The 23,948-nt window shown below is 36.7% G+C and overlaps 1 protein-coding gene across 10 annotated transcripts in view; it reads left to right on the top strand.

Moving 5' to 3' along the window:
* The window catches only part of MYCBP2 (MYC binding protein 2), a 263,517-nt gene that overhangs the window by 138,434 nt on the left and 101,135 nt on the right, over positions 1–23,948 (top strand). For all 10 annotated transcript variants that reach the window (XM_047755874.1, XM_047755873.1, XM_047755872.1 and 7 more), the window contains 8 exons: positions 4,000–4,225; positions 5,612–5,730; positions 6,363–6,450; positions 8,749–8,798; positions 10,611–10,783; positions 12,427–12,571; positions 15,148–15,363; positions 23,642–23,697. In XM_047755874.1, coding sequence (XP_047611830.1) covers positions 4,000–4,225; positions 5,612–5,730; positions 6,363–6,450; positions 8,749–8,798; positions 10,611–10,783; positions 12,427–12,571; positions 15,148–15,363; positions 23,642–23,697 — 1,073 coding nt within the window. The remainder of the gene's footprint in view (positions 1–3,999; positions 4,226–5,611; positions 5,731–6,362; positions 6,451–8,748; positions 8,799–10,610; positions 10,784–12,426; positions 12,572–15,147; positions 15,364–23,641; positions 23,698–23,948) is intronic.

Raw genomic sequence — 23,948 nt, 5'->3', positions numbered from 1 at the left:
TGCATAGGCATATATTGTTTGTATATATATTTTTATATGCATGTTTATTTATGTAAAGACACATTTATGTATGTATGTATTTTTTTAAAGATAGAGTACCTCATGAGTTTGTACTGATGATACTCATTCAAAATAGGGATCACAGGATTTTAGGGATCACAGGACGCATCTCCTTTCTCATGCGTCTAGAATTCCTTTTCTCGATGACGCTGAGAATATTAGAAAAGTACTTAGAAAAGTACTAGAAAAGTGCTGTGTGTGTGTGTGTGTGTGTGTGTGTGTGTGTGTGTGTTTGTTTTGTCTTTTGGGCATATCCCAAGTAGGAACTGTAGAGAAGTGACCATAAAGTAAGTGGGTATAGTTAATTACTGTGTTTTAAAGTAAGGTGGAATAATCCCTCTCTGATTATGCACAACTAGATATATATTTTGCATCATTTGTTTTATTTTATTCTAGATTTTTAGCAATTGCTTTTTAAATCTTGTGTGATAATAATTCAATTACATAGTTTTAAGTCAGATCTCTAAAACAAAGTGTATTTAAGTATATTCTTGCTTTTATCTCTGTTCCCCCATTCTATCCCCTTCTTCCCATCATTTCTTCTTCCCAGGTAGCATTTCATATTATTATAATTTTGTACTTTAGGCTTTCATTGTTTCTTTTCTTTTTTTTTTTTTTGCTATTTCTTGGGCCGCTCCCGCAGCATATGGAGGTTCCCAGGCTAGGGGTCGAATCGGAGCTGTAGCCACCAGCCTACGCCAGAGCCACAGCAACGTGGGATCCGAGCCGCATCTGTGACCTACACCACAGCTCATGGCAACGCCGGATCCTTAACCCACTGAGCAAGGGCAGGGACCGAACCCGCAACCTCATGGTTCCTAGTCGGATTCGTTAACCACTGCGCCACGATGGGAACTCCTGTTTCTTTTAATGTAAGCTTAGACACACGTGTAGATGCCGATGTGTGTGTATTCATCCCTCACGTTTTTCAACTTTTTATTCCAAAAAAGTTCAAACCTCTAAAAAGCAGTAATGTGCAGTGAGCACCCCTGTATGCCCTTCATAAATATCATTTAGTTAACATTTTACTCTATTTTATTTATCTCTATGTATTATTATTAGACCATTTAAGAGTAAGTTATTTGCATACATCACGACCCCTTACCTTGTTCCTGAGAACATTGACGTTCTGTGTGAGGGCCATGCACTAATGACATTCAGGCGATTTAATATTATTGCAGTATTACTATCACCATAGAGAGTTGTGTTAGATCATGTTAATATCTAAACATTTTGCCATTTGTCCCAACACCAGTGTTTTTAGAATTTTTTAAAACCCAGGCTGGTTTTAAAAAATCTGAAGCAGTTCCTCAGCCTTTCTTTGTCTTTTTTGACATTGGCATTTTTGAAGAACACAGTCAGTGTTTTTGTAAAAAATCTCCTGTTATTTGGATTTGATTGTTTTCTAGTGATTAGGTTTGGGTAATGCAGGGGCGGCAGCACCACGTGGATGACACCGTGTGGATGATACCGTGTTCTCAGTGCATCCCGTCAGGAGCAGTCACTTGGTCAGGGTGATAGCTCCACCACAAAAGCATCTCTTTTTCCTTTGAAAACGTCCGTGGGTAAATAGCTGTGAGTTAGCGACTGTGTAAGAAATACTAAATTTCAGAAAATTTTAACATCCATTGGTTATTCTTACCCAAATCATCTGTTACTATAGTGGTTACAAAATGGTAGCTTTCTAATGCTGTTGCTCCTCTCAGCTAGTGTTCTCTTGTAGAGGGGTGTCTTCCCATCCCTTCCACTTTATAAACAATGTAGTCATTTATTTATTTTATGTGTTCATATCAGTGTGGACTCAAAGATTCTCTTTTTGCTCAGGGTTATAATCTGTTGCTATCATTATTCAGTGTGACACTCAAATTCTAATTGATTTGGCCAGGCAAAGTCTATGCAGGCTGAATTCTGAGTCCTTTTTCTGTGTTTTCATCAGTTTTTAAGCCCTTCTAACTGATCCCAGTCAACACTGTTAAGGTCTTTTCTTTATACCCTTTCCGTTTATGTACGCCACTGCGAATAATAAAAACACTGTGTAAAGCTAATTTCTCTGCATATTTTTTTATCTTTGGAATTAATCCTACTGACATTAATATAATCAAAGTACTTTATTCAGAAGTTGCTTGAAGTAGTTCATTTTATGTGTACATGTGGGTAGCTACATGATTTATTTATTTGTACTTAATTTTTATGAGTTTTTTAATCCTATTGATTTAATTTTACTTTAAAAATATGTAAAATATTGACATAGTTTTGGAACTACAGTTATACAAAATAACATCCTCAGAATTATGTCCTTTCCCTTCTCTGCTTCTTACTTACTCCACTACATATCCTGGTGTATCTTTGCTGCATTCTTTCTTGGAAAAAATCAGAAAGACAGATTGACTGACTGATTTATATGAAGTCTTATTTTCCTTCTTTATTTAAAAAAGGTAGCACACTATATATACCTTATATATTCAGCTTTTTACGTTTAGCATTGTGCGTAGACGTCTCCCCATATCTGTTTGTAGAGATCAGCGTCACCTCTTTACAACTTCATAGTTCTCCTCTGTGAAGATGAGCCATCGTTTATCAGCCAGTCTTATGTGTGTGAGCATCTGGGCTCTTTTCAGTTCTTTTGCAGCTTTTTTTTTCCAATGAATAACTTTGTGCATATGTTTGGGTTCTTTTGTTTGTTTCTTGCTTCCATATTATGAGAAGCATATCTTCATAGCAAATTGGAAGTGGGATTGCTAGATTAAACAAATAGAGAATGAGGAACCTTGTGCTTTGTAGATCTGGGCTTGCTGATCCAGAGGGTGAATGCATATGTAGTTTTCCACGTGTGGACAGATTTCCTAGAAGCATTCTCATGTATTGTTAGGTGTCCCACTAACAATATATGAGAATGCTTGTTTTCTCACAGCCTCACCAACAGGGCATGTAGTTAAATTTTGGGCCTTTTGCCAACATAATGAAAGAAATGGTGTCTCAGTTTAGTTTTAATTTAAATTATATCATGAACAGAGTTAAGCTTTTTCTTTAAATGGAAATTTTAAAAATCCTCTACTGAAAATGTTTGTCAGAGTCCTAGGTATATTTTTAAGATTAATATCATATTTAGGAAATTTCTTGAAGTTATTTCTTGTTCTACAACCAATTCATTATTTACTATTTGACATGGTCCTACCTAATGGTAATTTGACTACCATTACAGAATTCCTTGTACTGTGATGGTGACAGACGCTTAAAAGTGGCCTTAAAAATACATATAATTTATGTGCTATCATAAACTCATATATCCAGTAAAATTTTAGGTTAGGAAAATATAAAAATCCAGGCTTTTATCAAGTGTGTAAGTACATGTGTGAATTTATATTTATTTTCTTAATAGATGAAGCTTAAGGTTTTTTTGCTAATGAAGTATTTGGAACAGATACTATGCACTATAAATAACCTAAAAGTGACTAAAACCTTGCATTTTAATGATTTATTCATTTCTATCAATGTATCTTCATATTTACCTATCAAATTATATTGTCAGTTACCTACTTAATATTCTTTAAATTCATACTGACTGAAATGGAAAATTTATTATATAATAAACTCTTCCACAGGAAAATCAGATCGCTCAGTATTTGTGGAAATTAATCAGCTTTGTAATTGTTTTTCTGATGATATCAGTGTGTACTTACAAACATATCAATATGTAACATCAACCAAATGTTAGGTAGAAAGTGGTAGATACTTCAAGTGGAGACTAGAGACAATTGATAATGACCATTAATAAGCTGATTGCTGATCATATTTAAACTACTCTATTAATTCCTTAAGATTTATTTTCAAGTATGTTTAAGGCCTCATATTTACAGTATGATGTCCTGTTTCTAAAATAGACAAAAAGCTAAAATCTAATTCTTCTTATGCAAGTGACCTCTGGCCTGTTGACCTCAGGTGACATTCCCAGAGTGTGTGCGGTGGATGACAATTGAGTTTGACCCTCAGTGTGGTACTGCACAGTCAGAAGATGTCCTCCGTTTGCTGATTCCTGTTAGAACTGTTCAGAATTCAGGATATGGACCAAAATTGACATCTGTTCATGAAAATCTTAATTCCTGGATAGAATTAAAGAAATTTTCAGGATCCTCCGGATGGCCTACTATGGTTTTAGTGTTGCCCGGTAGGTTATTTTTTTCTTTTCTGTTTTATATGGTGAAGTATACGCATTTATAATAATTATGTTTAGCAAAGATACATCATTGAAAATGTTTAATTTTTAGAAAAATTTCTTCGAGGCCTCCTTTGTATCTGGCTGGCAGTCGGTGGTAAGGAGCCTCTTTCAACATGAGGCATAACATGACCGAGTTTGAGAAAGGAGAGTGTTTTGAGAATCTTGTGAGAAAAGACAAGAGCTCACCAAAATAGAGGGTTAATACTGAGGGGTGGTTGTCTGTATAGTTGGGATCAAACTATAGAAAAAACTGGATTAGAGGGTGTTCCTGCTGTGGCACAATGGGATTGGCAGCGCCTCTGGAATCCTGGGATGAAGGTTCAATCCCTGGCCTGGCACAGTGGGTTAAGAATCTGGCTGCTGCTGGGATCAGATCCCTGGCCTGGGAATCCCATGGGCTGTGGGGTGGCAAAAAAAAAAAAAAAAAAAAAAAAAAGAGGGAGTTCCCATCATGGTGCAGTAGAAACCAATCCGACTAGGAACCATGAGGTTGCGGGTTCGATCCCTGGCCTTGCTCAGTGGGTTGGGGATCCGGCGTTGCCGTGAGCTGTGGTGTAGGTTGTCGGCTCAGATCTGGCATTGCTGTGGCTCTGGCGTAGGCCAGCAGCAACAGCTCTGATTAGACCCCTAGCTGGGAACCTCCATGTGCCGTGGGCGCAGCCCTAAAAAGACAAAAGACAAATAAATAAATAAATAAAAGAAAAAAAGACAAAAGTGGATTATATATTTTCTTTTCCCAGTAAGTCCTAAATTTTGAGAACTACCAAGAATTCTTTCCTTTTTGGAAAACTGGTGATCCATCTAACCCACTGAGTTGTGTAAAGTTATTGTTTTTAGGCCTAGGATGGGGCGGGGAGGGGAAGGCACTTTTGTTACTGTAGTCTCTTATGTTTTTAACCAGTTAACCTTAACTGCTCCTGTGATTTCTCAAACTAATAGCCAATATGAATTCAGAAACTTCTTTATTCTAGTCTGACCTGCCATGTTGGTTTGTGAAGAGACCAAAGCCAGATTCCAGGATAGAGAATTGCTCACTCTGAAATAGAAGAGGCAGTTTAGGTCACTTTCGTAATTGACAGATAATTGAAAATGATTGCTCATAGAACTTAAAAGTAGGACATTTGATCATTAAAAGCAAAAACTGATACGGTTTTGTTATCTTGGTGGTGTTTTTACTCCAGTTTTGTTCAAGTAGATATAGGACCCCCCCCCAAAAAGACTAGGATTTTTCAGTACCTAATTTGTATTGCCCCCTCTCTTGAGATGGAAGAAAGTAAGGAAATTTTAATAAAGTTGTTCCAGGTTTTGAATTCAGTGTTAGCTTTTTTTCCTTAGGAAATGAGGCCCTTTTTTCATTGGAGACTGCATCAGATTACGTGAAAGATGACAAGGCTTCTTTCTATGGTTTCAAGTGTTTTGCAATTGGATATGAGTTTAGCCCTGGACCTGATGAGGTGAGAATGAATTTTCTTCTTATTCTTAGGAAAGACTGTTTCTAAGAGCTTCTGATGACTTAAATTGTGCTTGCTGCCTATATTCAAGAAGTCTGAAATTTATTTTAAGCTGGGTCTATAATTTAAAATTTTGTGCTTTAATTTTGTGCAGTCGTCTTTTTTTGTGTGTGTGCTGCTTTTAATATGTGAAGAAAATGCAGTCTGTGCAACCTGACCCAGCCTTTAAAGATTTAGTATAATTGTGCCTGTTTCAAACCTGCTCTGGTGGCTATACCTTTTTTAGTAAATATTAGAACCTGATTTTACAATAGGACAAACTTAGTATCTCTTCTAAATGTTTCAAATCATATGATTTTTAAAAAGTCAAGGTGAAAAAATGATGATGTTTCTTTAAAGTAATGCATGAAAAATTCTTTGGACAATGAACCTGTAGGTCTGAACTTTGTAACCAGCATGTGACGTAATATTGAGTCTCTTACATTCTTAGTTTAACCATTAGCTAACACATGCTTCCTTCTGGTTCCAAAAGTTATGCCTGACTGCAAGCCACTTTTTTTGATAATCCACATTATCTTTCAAAAATTTTATCTTCCAAACATTTTTTAAAACATTCGATTTTTGTAATTCTCCAGGGTGTTATTCAGTTAGAAAAAGAACTAGCCAATCTTGGTGGGGTTTGTGCAGCAGCTTTGATGAAAAAGGATCTAGCACTTCCTATTGGTAAGTCTGGTCAAATTTAAGGTGTTTATGATTTTAAAATATTTTAAAAATAGGTAAATAAATTAAATAAAATGAAATATTTTAACAATAGAGTATGTTTATTATGGAACATCTTGAAAATAGATTAGCAAAATAAATTCAGTAGTCACATACATTCATGAGCAATAACTACTTAATACGGTAGTTGTTTGGGCTTTTTAAACAGAGAACTGAAGAGTATCTCTCTAGTTATTTTAATTCACACACACATACACATGCACATAAATACTCTCTTTACGTACATGCTATATGCAAGGTGCTGGATTAAGCACAGGAAATACAGTTTTAAACCAAAAGTTTGAGATATCTCTCAAACATCCTGGTGGATATATCAAGTAGACAGTTGGATACTCATTGTCCGGAGCCCAGGGGATAAGTCAGTAGAAATGTCATTTGAACATACTTGGCAGTTACAGACATGCAACCATATAAAAGATGGGATAGAAAGAGAACACAGATGAGAAAGAGAAAATAGCCGAGGGTCAAAGCTGAGTCGTGCCAAAATTTCAAAGTCAGAAGCAGTGAGAAGAGGTGCAAAAAAAGACTGTGAAGCATTGGCCAGTGAGGTAGTTATAAAACTGCAGAAGGGCAGATAGTGTTAGGGTTTGTTCATGCAACTGAGAAGTCAGTTAAAATTTGTCTTTGTGTTGAAACTTCTTGGCTATTTATATACTCAATAAGAGACATATGAGTAAAATGAGAGAACTATAAGGACTTTTAGAGTAGGAGATGCAAAGTCAGGTGGGGGAGTCAGGTTGAACATAGATAGCTCTTTAGAAGAGTTCTTATGGTACCGGACAGAAAAATGAGGCAGTGGCAGAAGAGTAGCTATTGCTGTGATACAAAAATTGTAGGATACGTAAGTTGATCTATTATCAGGATTGTAAAGATGAAAGTAAAGTTGAAAATATTAACTAATTCTCTGATGTTTATACATAGTTGAACATTTTATTTTTAGAGCAGTAAGGAATAATAGGAATTATTATTGCATGTCCACAATTCTCACCCCCGCAGTCCATCTATATCTCCTCCCTCTGGGACTTCCCTTCCCTCTTGTTTCTTTCTGTCCTCTTTTTTTTCTTTCTCTACTCTTTTCCCTTCCCTCTTCTTGCTCCCTTTATTCTACTCGATGTTGATACATAAATGAAGAAATGAGACATTTATATTCTATTCATGTGAGGAAATTCAACCTATTTGAAGGGAATTTGTTAATAACTATTCAGATTTTATATACATATACATTTTGATGTAGCATTTTTATACATACTTGCACAAATGCTCAAAAAATATGTTGTAAGATTAATATAGCAATGCTTGTGATTATAAAACCTAGAAGCAACCAAACTGTACAGTTGGAAACTGGCTCAATAAGTCATGGTACCTCCATATGGTACAAATGCATGCAACTGTACATCCATATGGTACAAATGCATGCAAAAACCACAAAAAGTAGATCTCTGTGTCCTGGCCAAGAGGGATGTCCAAATTATATTAACTGAGAAGAGCAAGCTGCAGAAGAGGATCTCATTTTTGTGATCACCATCTTATTTGTGCATATGCCCACGCTGTGTGTATGTTGACACACAGACATATATTTACTTGGCACTCGAAGTTTCTAGCACGAGACATAAGAAACTTGACACTCTTTATGTTTGGAAAGGGGGTAGTGGCAGAATTTTTCATTCTACGCTTATGTATACTTTGAATATTTCTCTTCGAACATGTATTTCTTTAATAGTAATATTTTATAAATTAATTAAACTATCCAAGAAGATTCACTACATAAAATATGTTTTATATCAAGCAGTAAAGGAGAAGATGGCTAGAGAATACAGCCACTATCTGACATGACATTTTCCTATCAGTAATGGTTGTTTCCTAAAGGTAAAGCTCTTCTATAGGATAACTAAGATAGAAAGGCTCAGATTCTGAATAATCAGTTGCCTCTTTTTTTTTTTTTGGTAAAAAAGTAAATACACTAAGTTCAAAAATAATACTTATTTACATAAATGTATTATGTATCTTTTGAAAATCACTTGATAGATGCTTTTTGAGTATTGTCTTGAGAATTACAGCTTTATTCACTCTGAAAATAACATTTTAAAATTTAAACCACTGAGATTTTATCAAGGATGATAATGGTTCTCGCCAATTTAGAATATCAAAATTATGGGAAGAGGTTTTATGAATCACAAAGGACTGAAAAAAGTTAAGCTAAGTATTGATACATTTTAGTAACATTTTTAATTTACACAACAGGCAATGAATTAGAGGAAGATCTTGAAATTCTTGAAGAGGCTGCATTACAGGTATTGTCCTCAAATTCGTAAGGATAAACTTTGTACGTTAATTTTAAGCAGAATTTTCGCTCAGATCAGCCTTAATTTCTCTTGAACATAGGACCCATGTTATTAAGCATTTCATTCCAGTATTGGCAGTTTTAAAGATAAGTAACTCATAACTTCTCCCCTTGGAGGGAGGGACCCATGCGAGCCCTCACCGTACTGCGTGGTGGGCATTAACTGGGAGTGAGACCAAGACCTGCTGGGGGCAGAAGAGCTGCCAAGTGTTGCAGGTGAAGGGGGAGGCTTTGCCCAACTGTGGACCTTTTTCAATTGACTCTTGAAAGAAGTTTTATTTACCAGTTGGAAAAAGAGGGGGAAAGGTGTTAGTCACAGTAATTTAAATAACATCTGTAGAGCACTTTATAGTTTACCATGCCTTTGACATGATCTTCCTGTTTCCTCAGCTAACACTTCGAGGTCACTGTGTTCTTTTGTATCTTATAATAACAAGCTCAGAGAAGTTATGTGACTTGTCTAAGAATTTAGCTAATTAGGAGATAAAGGGTAGTGTCCCAGGTTTTCTAAAACCCACAGCTAGTAGTTGACATTTTATTTATTTTCTGAAATGAATTGGTCACAACAGTAATAATAAAAACAAACATTTATTTGCTCTTAACTTGATCAATTACCATTCCAGACACTTTACATATTTTTAGCTCATTTAGTCCTCGCAACAACCCTATGAATTCAGAGGCTCCCCTCTACTTATAGATTAGGAAACTGAGGCACCGAGGACCTAAGTAACTGGCCCAGAATCAAACAGCGAGTAAAGAACTGGGTTAGAATTTGACCTCTGGCAGTTTGGTAACAAAGTCCGTGGTCTTGGTCACTATGCTCTAATCCCAGGGAGCCACAGTGTCCTCAGTAATGTTAAGAAACACCTGTGTTTTAAAAACCCACCAGCTTTTTTTCTATTTTTTCTTTCAAAAAAATCTCAGAGTTCCCCTTGTGGTGCAGTGGAAACGAACCCGACAAGTATCCATGAGGATGCGGGTTTGATCCCTGGCCTTACTCACTGGGTCAGGGATTCAGTGTGTTTCTGTGAGCTGTGGTGTAGGTCACAGATGCAGCTCAGATTCCGTGTGGCTGTGGCTGTGGCTGGCAGCTGCAGCTCCGATTCAGCCCCTAGCCTGGGAACTTCCATATGCTGTGGGTATGGCTCAAAAAAGCAGAAAAAAAAGAAAAAAGTTTCTAGATTTCAGCACTTGAAGCAGCTCTTTCTGAAACATAAGGTTTACCTGTCATATAGGTGGGAACTAAAGTTTCAGTTTTATCTGCCTTTTTTTCTTAACTTTAATAAGGCTTATACAGGCTAATGCAGCATATGTGCAGCCACAATCAGGCTTCCATCCACTTTTTGCCCAAGTCAAGGTCTTGGTACCCACCTGCTCAAGAGAGCAGACACAGCCCACCCATGACCCTGCTGATTATGTGGGCACAAAAAGAGGGATACCTCAGCAGCTGTCTCAGAAGGGAGCCCTGGCCCTGACAGATGGGACTGTGACACACAGAGAGCTAGTGTGGGAGGAGGTGCACCACCGCATCTAGCATGCAGATCTGTGATGAATCGCTTATGTTTGTGGGAGGAAGGAAACTGGAAGTACCTGAGTGATATTATGATCCTCCTCCTGTTAGTTTCCTACTTTATAGGCTAAAGAACCCCTGGGCCATGGAGAGAAAATGATTTCCGCATAAAATTGTGTACAAGTGCAAAAGAAATCATGTCATTAAAGTTTTATATTTTAAAATGTATCAATGTTCTCTTTTCCCCAACAGGTGTGCAAAACCCATTCTGGTATTCTGGGAAAGGGTCTAGCTCTTTCTCATTCACCAACTATATTGGAGGCACTAGAAGGGAACCTACCACTTCAAATCCAAAGCAATGAACAATCCTTTCTGGATGATTTTATTGCTTGTGTTCCAGGATCAAGCGGTGGAAGGCTTGCGAGGTAATGAACTTTATGACTTTCTTTCCGGGCCTGCCTCAGTCTTCATTTCGGAAGAGAAATGAAAGGGGCATCTTTAGGATATTAGAGTGCTGCCTAAAAGAATCTAGTTTATGTGTTCTGGACTTGCTGAAATATAAAATGTTAGTTAATATTTCAGAATGTTTTTAAAATATATAATAATTATTCATTGACTTTTAAAGTTTTCTAGGTGAACTTTTATTTTAAAAATATGTGGAACACATGGTAAAATTGATGATAACATCTAATATCTATACTGAATTCCTAAATTTATCACTACATTTTATTTTGATATGCAGTTTTTTCAGATCTATAAATAATAGATAGAAATTTAGAATTTGAACCAGATCATGTGATCTTATGAAATTCTCACTTATTTTGTTGCTATTTGCTTTTTTTAAAGATGAAAAAAAACAAAGCTACTGGCTTATGTGATTTACTAGTAAATATAGAAATCTAACTTCATCCTGGCTTTAATTTTAACAGTACAGCGATTCCTCTTTAGTTTTTAAAAACCAAAGTGGGGGAGCATAGAAAATCTCTTCAGTCAGCCTCACTGCTGTCCTTGTGGACACTTTTATGTAATGCATGACAGAATTACTTATTACTAATCTCAGAGGACAACTTGAATGTAGGTCTTGGGGTGAAATCAGGCACAGATGTCACAAAGTATAGGAAATTGTCAGGATTTACGTGGAAGGGAAGGTAAAGACGGAAGATACTTCAGAAATTGTGTAAAGAGAAGACAGACAGTGCATCTTTAACCTGCCTACTCTGCGGCAATTAGAACGTCGCTTCTGTCCCTGCTTTGACAGGGATACTCCTCTTTCCCAGGTTTTCACGTTGACAAATTGAGGCAGACGTCCTTCAGTAAGAAAGAGTGTATTTGGGAGTTCAAAGTATATGCAGTCTGAATCATTTTCTTGGTTTTTTTAAAATCAGCCATAGTTAAACTTACAAATTTCCTGATTTTAAAATTATTTGTTTTCTTTGTAATCATCAGAAATCTCATATGCTTCAGTATACTCTTTAATGAATTTGTCGTTAACAATTTCCAAGGGAGACACTTGTGGTCATTATTACTAAATCAGAAATGAAGGTACCATCCTGAGTGAAGTAAGTCAGACAGAGAAAGACAAATATCATATGATATTACTTACACATGGAATCTAATAAAAATGATACAAAATAACTTATTTATAAAATAGAAACAAACTCACAGATTTCAAAACCAATCTTATATTATCATAGGGAAACCATGGGGCGGGGGTGGGGAGGAATTAGGAGCATGGGAATAATGTACACACCACTGAATAAAATAGGTAATGAACAAGAACCTACTGTATAGCACAAGGAAATTTGCTCACTAGTTCGTAATAACCTATATGGGAAAAAGAATGAATATATGTGCTTAACTGATTCACTTCGTTGTACACCTGAAACTGACGCCATTGTTAAGTCAACTATACTCCAATAAAATCTTTAAAAAAAAAAAAAGAAATGAAGATACCATTTCAGCATTATATTTGATATGTGTTATTCATTTGACTTAGGTTCATGTTAATCGTTGAAGAGGTTGATGAATTTTTGGGTTTTTGTGAACTTGTGTTTTTCATTACTGCTAGGTGGCTTCAGCCGGATTCCTATGCTGATCCTCAGAAAACATCTTTGATTCTGAATAAGGATGATATTCGTTGTGGTTGGCCTACCACCATCACTGTTCAAACAAAAGACCAGTATGGGGATGTGGTACACGTTCCCAATATGAAGGTAATTATATCAGAATTAGTAGACCTCTGTGCACTGACAACTAATAAAATTTTTTTTTCAGTGCTTAGAGTGTATTTGCAATACTCTCTTTATATATTTATAATGGAGGAAACCAAAAAACTGTTTAAATGGCTTGTTTATATGAATCAGTACTCAATTTTCCAAGTTCGTATTTTTTGGTTTGGTTTGTTTTTTACACTTTGCTAGGTGCTGTGGTGATTCAAAGGAAAAATAAGAAAGTATCCTTACAAAAAGTGCTGGGCACATGGAAGGAAGGTCATCAATACATAAGTGATTGAATAAATCAGTGAAAGAATACATTTTAAAATTTGGTATATATTTTTTAAAAGACTCGAATATATTTGGCATTTGATACCATCAAAACAGCATTTTTTTTTTCTCTTTGCTTTTAAGGGCTACACCTGTGGCATAAGGAAATTCCCAGGCTAAGGGTCGAATTGGAGCTGCAGCTGCCAGCCTAGACCACAGTCACAACAAAGTCAGATCCGGTTCATGTCTGTGACCTAGACCACAGCTCACGGCAACGTCAGATCCTTAGCCCACTGAGCAGGGCCAGGAATTGAACTTGCATCCTCATGGATACTAGTCGGGTTCTTTTCTGCTGAGCCACAATGGGAACTCCCTGAACAGCATTTAAAAATGTAACATTAATACTTATTAAATAAACTAAAAATACATAAATTTGGGTTGTAAAAGAATGAGGATTGGAAATAATGTGCTGTATTGAAGATACCTCTTTCTTGAGACATTAATTAATAATGACATTTTAGAGCATATTGTAATGCATAAAATTAAGTCCTTTGTAATAGAATCTATTAAATATTTAAAATTTTTATTATATTTCTAAAAATGGTCAATATCAAACAGAAATTTCATAGAGGCAACCCCCCCAAAGTTGAATTTCAGAGTGATTTGATGGTTTGGAGCTGAAGAGTTATCTTTTTTACTCGCAAAGCAGCTAATTTTACCTCAAGATTACTTTTAGTAGAACTATTTCCACTACTCAGTACATTATTTGATTTATACCATGAAGAAGCACAGTCCCAAGGGCAGTGTATATGAGTTGAAGAATGTTACCATATGTCTTAAAACTTCTATATTTTAAATATGATGTGGGTTTTCAATATTTCCAAGACATTATATCATTCCAAATACTGATCTTTCATAACCTCAACTAAAGATCATGGTTGTTTAATGGAACATTTTTGCCAGCTGCACTTTATGTAGACGGTGAGTGTCTCAAACTGCCATCTCCCTAGGATGGCATTAATAAGGACACTAACCAGTAAAGACATTCCACATTTCTGGGATGTCTCAATTACTTAAGTAACATTGCGACTTTCATTTACGCTGCCCTTTCTATTTCTGTGAAGATCCTATTGTTGAATTATATATTTTTGCCAACCCTAGAAGTAGTGTCTGAAAAGAACAAGAAACTTTGGCTGAAGCTCGGAATGATGATGCCTGATAAAAAGCTAAAGTCGTATTTAAATTGTTCGTAATTTTATGGTTGCCTAGGGATCAAGTGGTTTTTTTGCCAGTGCATAAATAAACAACTAACAATAAAATGTTTTGTTATAATTCCTAGAAAGTATTTCTGAATATTGTTTGTGAGACGACTTGTACTTTCAGTGTTTTAACAAGCCGCAGGAAATCTGTTCTTTGCATCTCTATAGTAAAGTAGATAGAAGATATCCCCGTTTTATTATTAAGAAACTGAGTTGGAAAGTTTAATTGGATGCTTAGGTCAGTAGCTCATGTTGGTGACAGAGCTGTCTAATAGTACTCTTTCTACAAAGTAAATAAACACTTTTTTTGGGTATAAGATTTGTTAGTATCTAAGGCTGTCAGTGGAGTACTTTTTTTCCTGCCAAACAGTACAGCTAAAATTGAGATTAGTGCTTTAAAATAGGTGGAGATTGCTGGAAAATTTTTTGGGTTTTTTTGTCTTTTTGCCGGTTCCCAGGCAAGGGGTCTAATCGGAGCTGTAGCTGCCAGCCTACGCCAGAGCCACAGCAACGCGGGATCTGAGCCGCGTCTGCAACCTACACCACAGCTCACGGCAACGCCAGATCCTTAACCCACTGAGCAAGGGCAGGGACCGAATCCGCAACCTCGTGGTTCCTAGTCGGATTCGTTAACCACCGCGCCACGATGGGAACTCCCTGGAAAGTTTTATACTGGAATTATTTGATTAATTAATGAAATTATTTTAATTTAATGTTAGTCCCTGAAAGAATTCAGTGTAGATTCATTTTACTGTCTTTTCCTCTTCTTCCTTAATGGTGACATGTGTTTTTATGTTCTGACATCTATGACTATTTATTCCAGAAAAAAAGTCCTTTCTTTTATACTGTGTTCAGGATCCCTATTGAGATAGAACCATCTTGATCATTCTGGCACTATTAACTAATCTTTGAATGAAATGCCCAAGAGGGATGAGTGGTAACATAAAACTTACACGATTCTGAGTTCGTAATCATGAATTGCTTCTTTCAGTGTATCACAGACAATTATATAGTAATGGCATTTTGTTGTTATAATATTATGGTTAGGTGGAAGTGAAAGCAGTTCCTGTTTCTCAGAAAAAAACATCTTTACAACAAGAGCAAGTAAAGAAGCCTCAGAGGATTCCTGGCAGTCCCGCAGTAACAGCTGCATCTTCAAATGCTGACATGACTTTTGGCGGGCTCGCGTCACCAAAACTGGATGTTTCTTATGAGCCAATGATAGTGAAGGAAGCTCGATATATTGCCATAACAATGATGAAGGTAATTGATTTTACTTATCAGAAAATTTTTATTTAACATTCATTCATTTAACATTTTAGTGATTCAGACTCAGACACAAGAAGATCACAGCTCTAGAGAGCTGTTGATAAATGTAAAAGTTGAAACATATTTTTTAGGATGATGTTATTTTTCCTACAAAGAGGATTTTCATTTGGTTTTGGCAGGAGTCTAGATGTAATTTCCAGTTGCAGATAAGTTAATCTGTTCAGAGATTGAGACGTTGGAAACTGGATTCCAATTCTGCAGAAGTCCTTCTCTGTTTCCACTTTACCATGACTCCTAAGACATAGTCCTTCAGGGATGCAGAATTTACCTAGACCCTCTTCAGTTTGTGGTTCTTCCAAATTTGAAACTCATCTCTTTGGCTTTCCTACTTTTGTAGGCTTTGTAGTTCCTTGATGCTTTTCGACAGATTTTGAAAAATACTTTCTTCAGCTTTTGTAGTTATCTTTAGAGGCAGGGTCAGTCTAAATTATCAAGAAGATCATTATTTGAAACAGCAGTTAGCAATTTTCCTATTTCCAGAGAGCAGTGGTGAGCCATTGAAGGCACGATTAGATTTGTGCGTTGTAAAGATGATGGTGGAATGTGGAGAAGGTAATGATGCCAACGATCAAGAGGCATGGTTTGGTTTAAGTCTCTTCAGGAGAATATTGGCTTAACCTGGTGTGAGGGATGCTGATCTCTCGGACTAGTGAGTAGTCAGAGTAGATTCAAGAGATATTTGGAGTAAATAAGAGTTGATAGCTAATGAAGATGGGGTAAAAAGAAAGGTAGGAAATAAATTAAGTTCATACCTTGAGCTTGAATAGTGAGATTGATAATGCTGGAGAAGGGGCAGGTTTTGGTTGAGGAAGATAACGATTCAGCTTTGGATGTGCAAGTTTTAGCTACCTCTGAAATATCCATGTGAAGATCTGTAAAAAGGAGTTGGATATATAGAAGTGAAGTGATCACAGTCTTACCTCAAGAAAAGGATTTGAGACTCATCAGCATTTGGATTACTCATGAAGTTAGGGAAGTAGATACCTGTCTAATGTGGCGAGTGGAGGAAGAAGTTCTAGAACAGGATCTTGAGAAGCACCAATATCAGTGATTCTCCAGCCATTGTGTCAGAGTCACCTGGAGCACTTTCTTAGAAAGGAGATGTTTCCTGCCATCAAAAGATTTAGATTGGGTAGGTCTGAAGAGAAGGTCAAGAATTGGCATATAAAAGAGACAAGCAGAATTACTCAGATTCCAAACCTACACTTTGAGAAACATTGATTTACAAGAGAAAGAAAGGCAAAAAAAAAAAAAAAAAGAAAGGAAAAGGAAAAAACAGCAGCAGCATTGGCAAAAATACTGGCCAAAGACATAACCCAGGACACTGGCTCTTGCTTTTGCCACTTTTCCCACCATGTTGCCTATGATAACTCATTTAAACCTTGTAACAACTCTGTAAATTGCTGTTTTATTCCCATTTTAGGTATGTGGAAACTGAACCACAGAGAGGTTAATAACTTCTCCCAGGGCACACAAATGTCAGGGAATCTGATTCCAGATTTGATTCTCCTGTTGCTTATCTCATCTACCTTATGGCATGTGTTGAAAGTCACAGGAAGCAATTTAAGAAGGGTTAACAGTGCATGCTGCAGAAGTCAGTCATGTTTTGAGAAGGATGTAACTTGCATTTGGAGTGGATAAGCAATGAGAATCCTGCTTTATAGCACGGGAAACTGTATCTAGTCACTTGTGATGGAACACAATGAAAGAAAATGTGAGAAAAAGAATATATATATATATGTGTGTGTGTGTATATATATATATATATATATATATATATATATATATATGCATGGCTGGGTCACTTTGCTGTACAGTAGAAATTGACGGAACACCGTAAACCAGCTCTAATAGAAAAAATAAAAAATCATTAAAAAATGAAAAGGATCTAACAACAACAAATTCACCAGTGATCTTAGCAGGAGCAACTACAAAGGGATAGAAGGTTGATTAATTTGTAGATGAAGAAGTGGAAATTGGAATTCCCATCGTGGCACAGTGGTTAATGAGTCTGACTAGGAACCATGAGGTTGCAGGTTAGATCCCTGGCCTTGCTCAATGGGTTAAGGATCCGGCGTTGCTGTGACTCTGGCATAGGCTGGCGGCTACAGCTCTGATTAGACCCCTAGCCTGGGAACCTCCATATGCCGCAGGAGCAGCCCTAGAAAAGGCAGAAAGACAAAAAAAAAGAAAAGAAACACAAAAAGGAGTATAGTAAGTTTTCCAAGATGTTTTGTTATAAAAAGAAACAGAGGAAGTGGAATTGAGTGTTTAGAGTCTGGGATTGAATATAGAAAGACATGCTTTAATTAAATACTGATGAGAAGACAGTGGAGAAGACAGCAACAATGAAAATACTTAGAGAGAGGAAAGCCCTGTCTGTAGCTCAGGTAGAGGAATTGGCTTTTAAGTAGGAGGAGTGTTGCCTGTTTGATGCCACCAGGAGAGGAAAAGAAAATAATTAATGCAGTCTAATACATCTGTAGTTGTGCAGCCAGAGTAATTATTTATGATAGTAATTAATGTGTTTTATATTAGAGATGGATTGATGAATCTTAAGGTCAAGGTTTTGAAACAAAATGAAAAAATGAAATAATCATTGTAGCGAGTGAAGAGAAACTGATCAGAAAATGTTTCTCAGACATCCTTAGACATTCAGTTGAAATCGAAGGTCGTGTACTAACTGTGCAACGTGAGTCAGATGAAGACGAATAAGATTTGAATTGATTCAGCATGGATGTTGTGCCAGACGGTTCAACAAAAGAGCAGTGACTGAGAAGGAAGTTGAGCATATAGTAGTTAAAAAAAGGACAATGAAGCCTAACTGGTTTGGAAAGGAAAATAAAAGTGGATATAGAGAGAGAAATTTGAGGAGGTGAAGAGGGCTAGCAATCTAAGAATAGGTAAGGTAGGAGTTACAGAGGCAGAAAACTGAGCAGATAATAAAATCAAAACATTTTATTTTGATTTCAGAGATTGAACAATTCTGTGTAATATCACAGGTCTGTGACTTTGGGTGTGAGTGGCTGAAACAAAGTTGAAGTTAAGATTATTGAGGAGTTTCCGTCATGGTTCAGTGGCTATTGAAACCGACTAGGAACCATGAGGTTGCGGGTTCGATCCCTGGTGTCACTCAGTGGGTTAAGGACCCAGCGTTGCTGTGAGCTGTGGTGTAGGTTGCAGACGTGGCTTGGATCCCGCGTTGCCGTGGCTCTGGCGTAGGCCGGTGGCTACAGCTCCAATTGGACCCCTAGCCTGGGAACCTCTGTATGCCATGGATGTAGCCCTAGAAAAGACAAGGAAAAAAAAAAAAGATTACTGAGGTTGAAGAAATGAAAGAACTACAAAGCTAGACTTCTGGATGAGTTGTTCACTGACTATTAAACAATTTGAAGCTAAACATTCTCATTCGTTTCCTTTTTTTTAGGGATTTAGCGTCTGGTCTCCTTGCCTACATAATCATTCTTTTAGTTTCCTATGAAATTTGCTTCAGTTTGTATAATTTCTTTTGCAAATTTAGTTACCACAACTGAATTCGGTATTTCCGGAATGTTCTGAGTGGCCCAGGTTAGAGCGGTTACAAAATACCGTTCCCACAACTGTCTCTTTGAGATATTAATTCATTTTCCAGAAAAGGAGATTTCTTACATCAGCCATTCACATGTGCCACCCAGCAGTGAGCCAGAATTGGTGGAGGGTGGAAATCGAGATATGATTTATTCCTTAATTGTTAAGTATAATAATATGTGTTTGAGGGAAATTGGTGGAGTGGAAAACCCATTGTACTGTAAACCTGAGTTTTCCTCCTATTTAACGCCTTTGTAATCTTGCTAGACTTACCCTTAAATTGTATTCTTCTCATTTGTAACTATTTAGTAGATGGTGGTAGTTCGTTTATAAATTACTTTCATGAAATTAGAAAGAGGAGGGTGAAGGAAGGGGTTCTTGAGTGGTGTGGGTGTGCTTCTCTTCGTCCTCAGTGTAGTAGAGGTTAGAAGTGAAGAGCAGTTGGAGAACTTCACCTGGACCTTGAAAGATTAATTTGGTAACGCTGTAGAGGTATAAAGTATTGGAAATAATGTGACAAGTTTGCGTGTACTTACAGTCCATTTTCGTCTTTACACTTTACCATAGTTTTTTCAGATCCTTCTGTAATTTCTATTAAGAAACAGATGGTTAAGAGTACAGTTGCTGCCCTCTGTAAACTGTTCTATAACATAGACCCCTTTCTTCTGCTTCCCTAGAGGTAACCAGTCCTAAATGTAATGCTTCATGTTCCCAGATACATATTTTACACTTTACTGATTACAAATTTATCTATAAGAAATATAGTATGTAGATTTTTTTATGTTTTTTGGAAGTTTACGAAAATGGTGTCATACACACCTGTCATTTTGCCAGTATTTGCCCAGCCTTGTTTTAAGGTTTAGCTGTGTAGCTGTAGTTTATTCATTTTAACAGCTTTGATGTATTCCAGTGTATTCCTGTTACATAAGTTGTTCATTCTCCTACTGTGGGGCATATAGGTTGTTCCTGGTTTTTTTCACTACTGTAAACCGTACTGAAATAAACATCCTTGTATATGTCTGTCCCCTTTTGTCCTTGAGCACCAGTTTCTCTAAGATACATAACTAGAAGTGGGGTTGCTGACTTGTAGGGCATATCTGTCTTCAGCTATGTTAAATGTTGCCAAAACTCATGTTCCCATCAGCAGTGTATCACAATGCTAAATACTTTATGTTCTCATCTACATTCAGTTCTTACAAACATAATTTGATGACTGTGAAATGATTATATTGCTGTTTTAATTTTTTTTAATTGATCCTTTTATTTATTTATTTATTTTTTTAATTTTCCCACTGTACAGCAAGGGGGTCAGGTTATCCTTACATGTATACATTACAATTACATTTTTCCCCCAACCTTTCTTCTGTTGCAACAGGAGTATCTAGACAAAGTTCTCAATGCTATTCAGCAGGATCTCCTTGTAAATCTATTCTAAGTTGTGTCTGATAAGCCCAAGCTCCCGATCCCTCCCACTCCCTCCCCCTCCCATCAGGCAGCCACAAGTCTCTTCTCCAAGTCCATGATTTTCTTTTCTGAGGAGATGTTCATTTGTGCTGGATATTAGATTCCAGTTATAAGTGATATCATATGGTATTTGTCTTTGTCTTTCTGGCTCATTTCACTCAGTATGAGATTCTCTAGCTCCATCCATGTTGCTGCAAATGGCATGATGTCATTCTTTTTTATGGCTGAGTAGTATTCCATTGTGTATATATACCACCTCTTCCGAATTCAATCATCTGTCGATGGACATTTGGGTTGTTTCCATGTCTTGGCTATTGTGAATAGTGCTGCAATGAACATGCGGGTGCACGTGTCTCTTTTAAGCAGAGTTTTGTCCGGATAGATGCCCGAGAGTGGGATTGCAGGGTCATATGGAAGCTCTATGTATAGATTTCTAAGGTATCTCCCAACTGTTCTCCATAGTGGCTGTACCAGTTGACATTCCCACCAACAGTGCAGGAGGGTTCCCTTTTCTCCACAGCCCCTCCAGCACTTGTTATTTGTGGATTTATTAATGATGGCCATTCTGACTGGTGTGAGGTGATATCTCATGGTAGTTTTGATTTGCATTTCTCTTATAACCAGCAATGTTGAGCACTTTTTCATGTGTTTGTTGGCCATCTGTATATCTTCTTTGGAGAAATGTCTCTTCAGGTCTTTTGCCCATTTTTCCATTGATTGATTGGCTTTTTTGCTGTTGGGTTGTATAAGTTGTTTATATATTCTAGAGATTAAGCCCTTGTTGGTTGCATCACTTGAAACTATTTTCTCCCATTCTGTAAGTTGTCTTTTTGTTTTCTTTTTGGTTTCCTTTGCCGTGCAAAAGCTTTTCAGTTTGATGAGGTCCCATGGGTTTATTTTTGCTCTAATTTCGATTGCTTTGGGAGACTGACCTGAGAAAATATTCCTGATGTTGATGTCAGAGAGTGTTTTGCCTATGTTTTCTTCTAGGAGTTTGATGGTGTCCTGTCGTATATTTAAGTCTTTCAGCCATTTGGAGTTTATTTGTGTGCATGGTGTGAGGGTGTGTTCTAGTTTCATTGCTTTGCATGCAGCTGTCCAGGTTTCCCAGCAATGCTTGCTGAATAGACTTTCTTTTTCCCATTTGATGTTCTTGCCTCCCTTGTCAAAGATGAATTGACCATAGGTGTCAGGGTTTATTTCCGGATTCTCTATTCTGTTCCATTGGTCTGTCTGTCTGTTTTGATACCAGTACCACACTGTTTTGATGACTGTGGCTTTGTAGTATTTCTTGAAGTCTGGGAGAGTTATGCCTCCTGCTTGGTTTTTGTTTCTCAGGATTGCTTTGGCGATTCTGGGTCTTTTGTGGTTCCATATAAATGTTTGGATTGTTTGTTCTAGTTCTGTGAAAAATGTCATGGGTAATTTGATAGGGATTGCATTGAATCTGTAGATTGCTTTGGGTAGTATGGCCATGTTTACAATATTGATTTTCCTAATCCAGGAACATGGACTATCTTTCCATTTCTTTACATCTTCTTTGATTTCTTTGATTAAAGTTTTATATTTCTCGGCATATAGGTCCTTTACCTCCTTGGTCAGGTGTATTCTGAGGTATTTGATTTTGTGAGGTGCAATTTTAAAAGGTATCATATTTTTGTATTCCTTTTCTAATAGTTCATTGCTGGTATACAGAAATGCAACTGACTTCTGAATGTTTATCTTATATCCTGCTACTTTGCTGAATTTATGAATCAGTTCAAGTAGTTTTGAGGTTGAGTCCTTAGGGTTTTCTATGTATAGTATCATGTCATCTGCACACAGTGACAGTTTGATCTCTTCTCTTCCTATATGGATGCCTTTTATTTCTTTTGTTTGCCTAATTGCTGTGGCTAGGACTTCCAAAACTATGTTGAAGAGCAGTAGTGAGAGTGGGCATCCCTGTCTTGTTCCAGATTTGAGTGAGAAGGCTTTCAGTTTTTCCCCATTGAGTATTATATTTGCTGTGGGTTTCTCATAAATGGCTTTGATTATATTCAGGAATGTTCCCTCTATACCCACTTTGGCGAGGGCCTTGGTCATGAATGGATGTTGGACTTTGTCAAATGCTTTTTCTGCGTCTATTGAGATGATCATATGATTTTTGACTTTTTTTTTTTGGTTAATGTGGTGTATGATGCTGATTGATTTGCGTATGTTGAACCATCCTTGTGAACCTGGGATGACCCCAACCTGGTCATGGTGTATAATTTTTTTGATATGTTGTTGGATTCGGTTGGCTAAGATTTTGTTGAGAATTTTTGCATCTATATTCATCAATGATATTGGGCGATAGTTTTCTTTTTTGGTGGTATCTCTGTCTGGTTTTGGAATGAGGGTGATGGTGGCATCCTAGAATGTCTTTGGGAGTATTCCTTCTTCTTCAACCTTTTGAAAGAGTTTAAGGAGGATGGGCACCAATTCCTCTTTATATGTTTGATAAAGTTCTCCTGTGAAGCCATCTGGTCCTGGACTTTTATTTGTAGGGAGTGATTTTATGACCTCTTCAATTTCATTTCTAGTGATCAGTCTGTTCAGTTAGTCTGTTTCTACTTGATTCAGTTTTGGCAGGCTGTAAGATTCTAGAAAACTGTCCATTTCTTCCAGATTGTCAAACTTGTTGCCGTATGCTGTTTTAATTTGCATTTCCTTAATGGTTGAAGAATTTCTCAAATGTTTTTTGGCCTTTCATATTTCTCTCTTCAGTGACTTGTCTTTACTCTCTCTTGTGTTATTTCTCTCTTTTGTATTGATTTATTCTTTATTTATTATGGGTTCGTATCCTTTTTTGGTTATATGAATTATAAATCCCCTTCTCCCAGTTAAAGGCTTATCTCTGCCCCTTCTTTATAGTCTTTGTTTTGGAGCTATTTAAAATTTTAATGCACTCTAAAGATACTATCTTTTTTTTTCTTCTGAATTTTGTTGGTGTTTTATTGTTACGTCTGGGTCTTTAATACACCTAGAACTTATTTCTGTAAATTTATTTTGAATTTACTTTTGTGATGTAGGTAATTGGGTTTTTTCTTTTTCTCCTATATGGATAACCAGTTGTCTCAGCACCATTTATTGAATGTCTGTCACTGTGTTAGTTAAGAATGTTTCTAATGCTTTTGTGATCCTTTTGGTTTCTTTCTTAAAGGTGTACGAAAATTACTCATTTGAAGAACTGCGTTTTGCATCACCAACTCCTAAGAGGTAAGGATCACTTTCTCAAAGCATAGCCAGAATACGTTTTGCAACTTTATTTTCTGTAAGTAAGTACTTTAGAGCATTTTAAAATTTCCAGTGGAGATTTACCACAGGTTTTGTAATGTGTAGATTTGCAGGTAAGATAGGTAGAATGTATTTGTATTGAACTGTAATACTGCCAGTATGTTATACTAAGGAGTACAGAAAGAGTAGTATCTAAAAGAATATTACTTGGCTTATTGTTAGTAAATTGGTTA

The sequence above is a fragment of the Phacochoerus africanus genome, chromosome 13, assembly GCF_016906955.1.
Source record: "Phacochoerus africanus isolate WHEZ1 chromosome 13, ROS_Pafr_v1, whole genome shotgun sequence".
Classification (NCBI taxonomy): Eukaryota; Metazoa; Chordata; class Mammalia; order Artiodactyla; family Suidae; genus Phacochoerus; species Phacochoerus africanus.
Note: the sequence above shows the minus strand (reverse complement) of the source record. Positions and strands in the feature narration are given on the sequence as shown.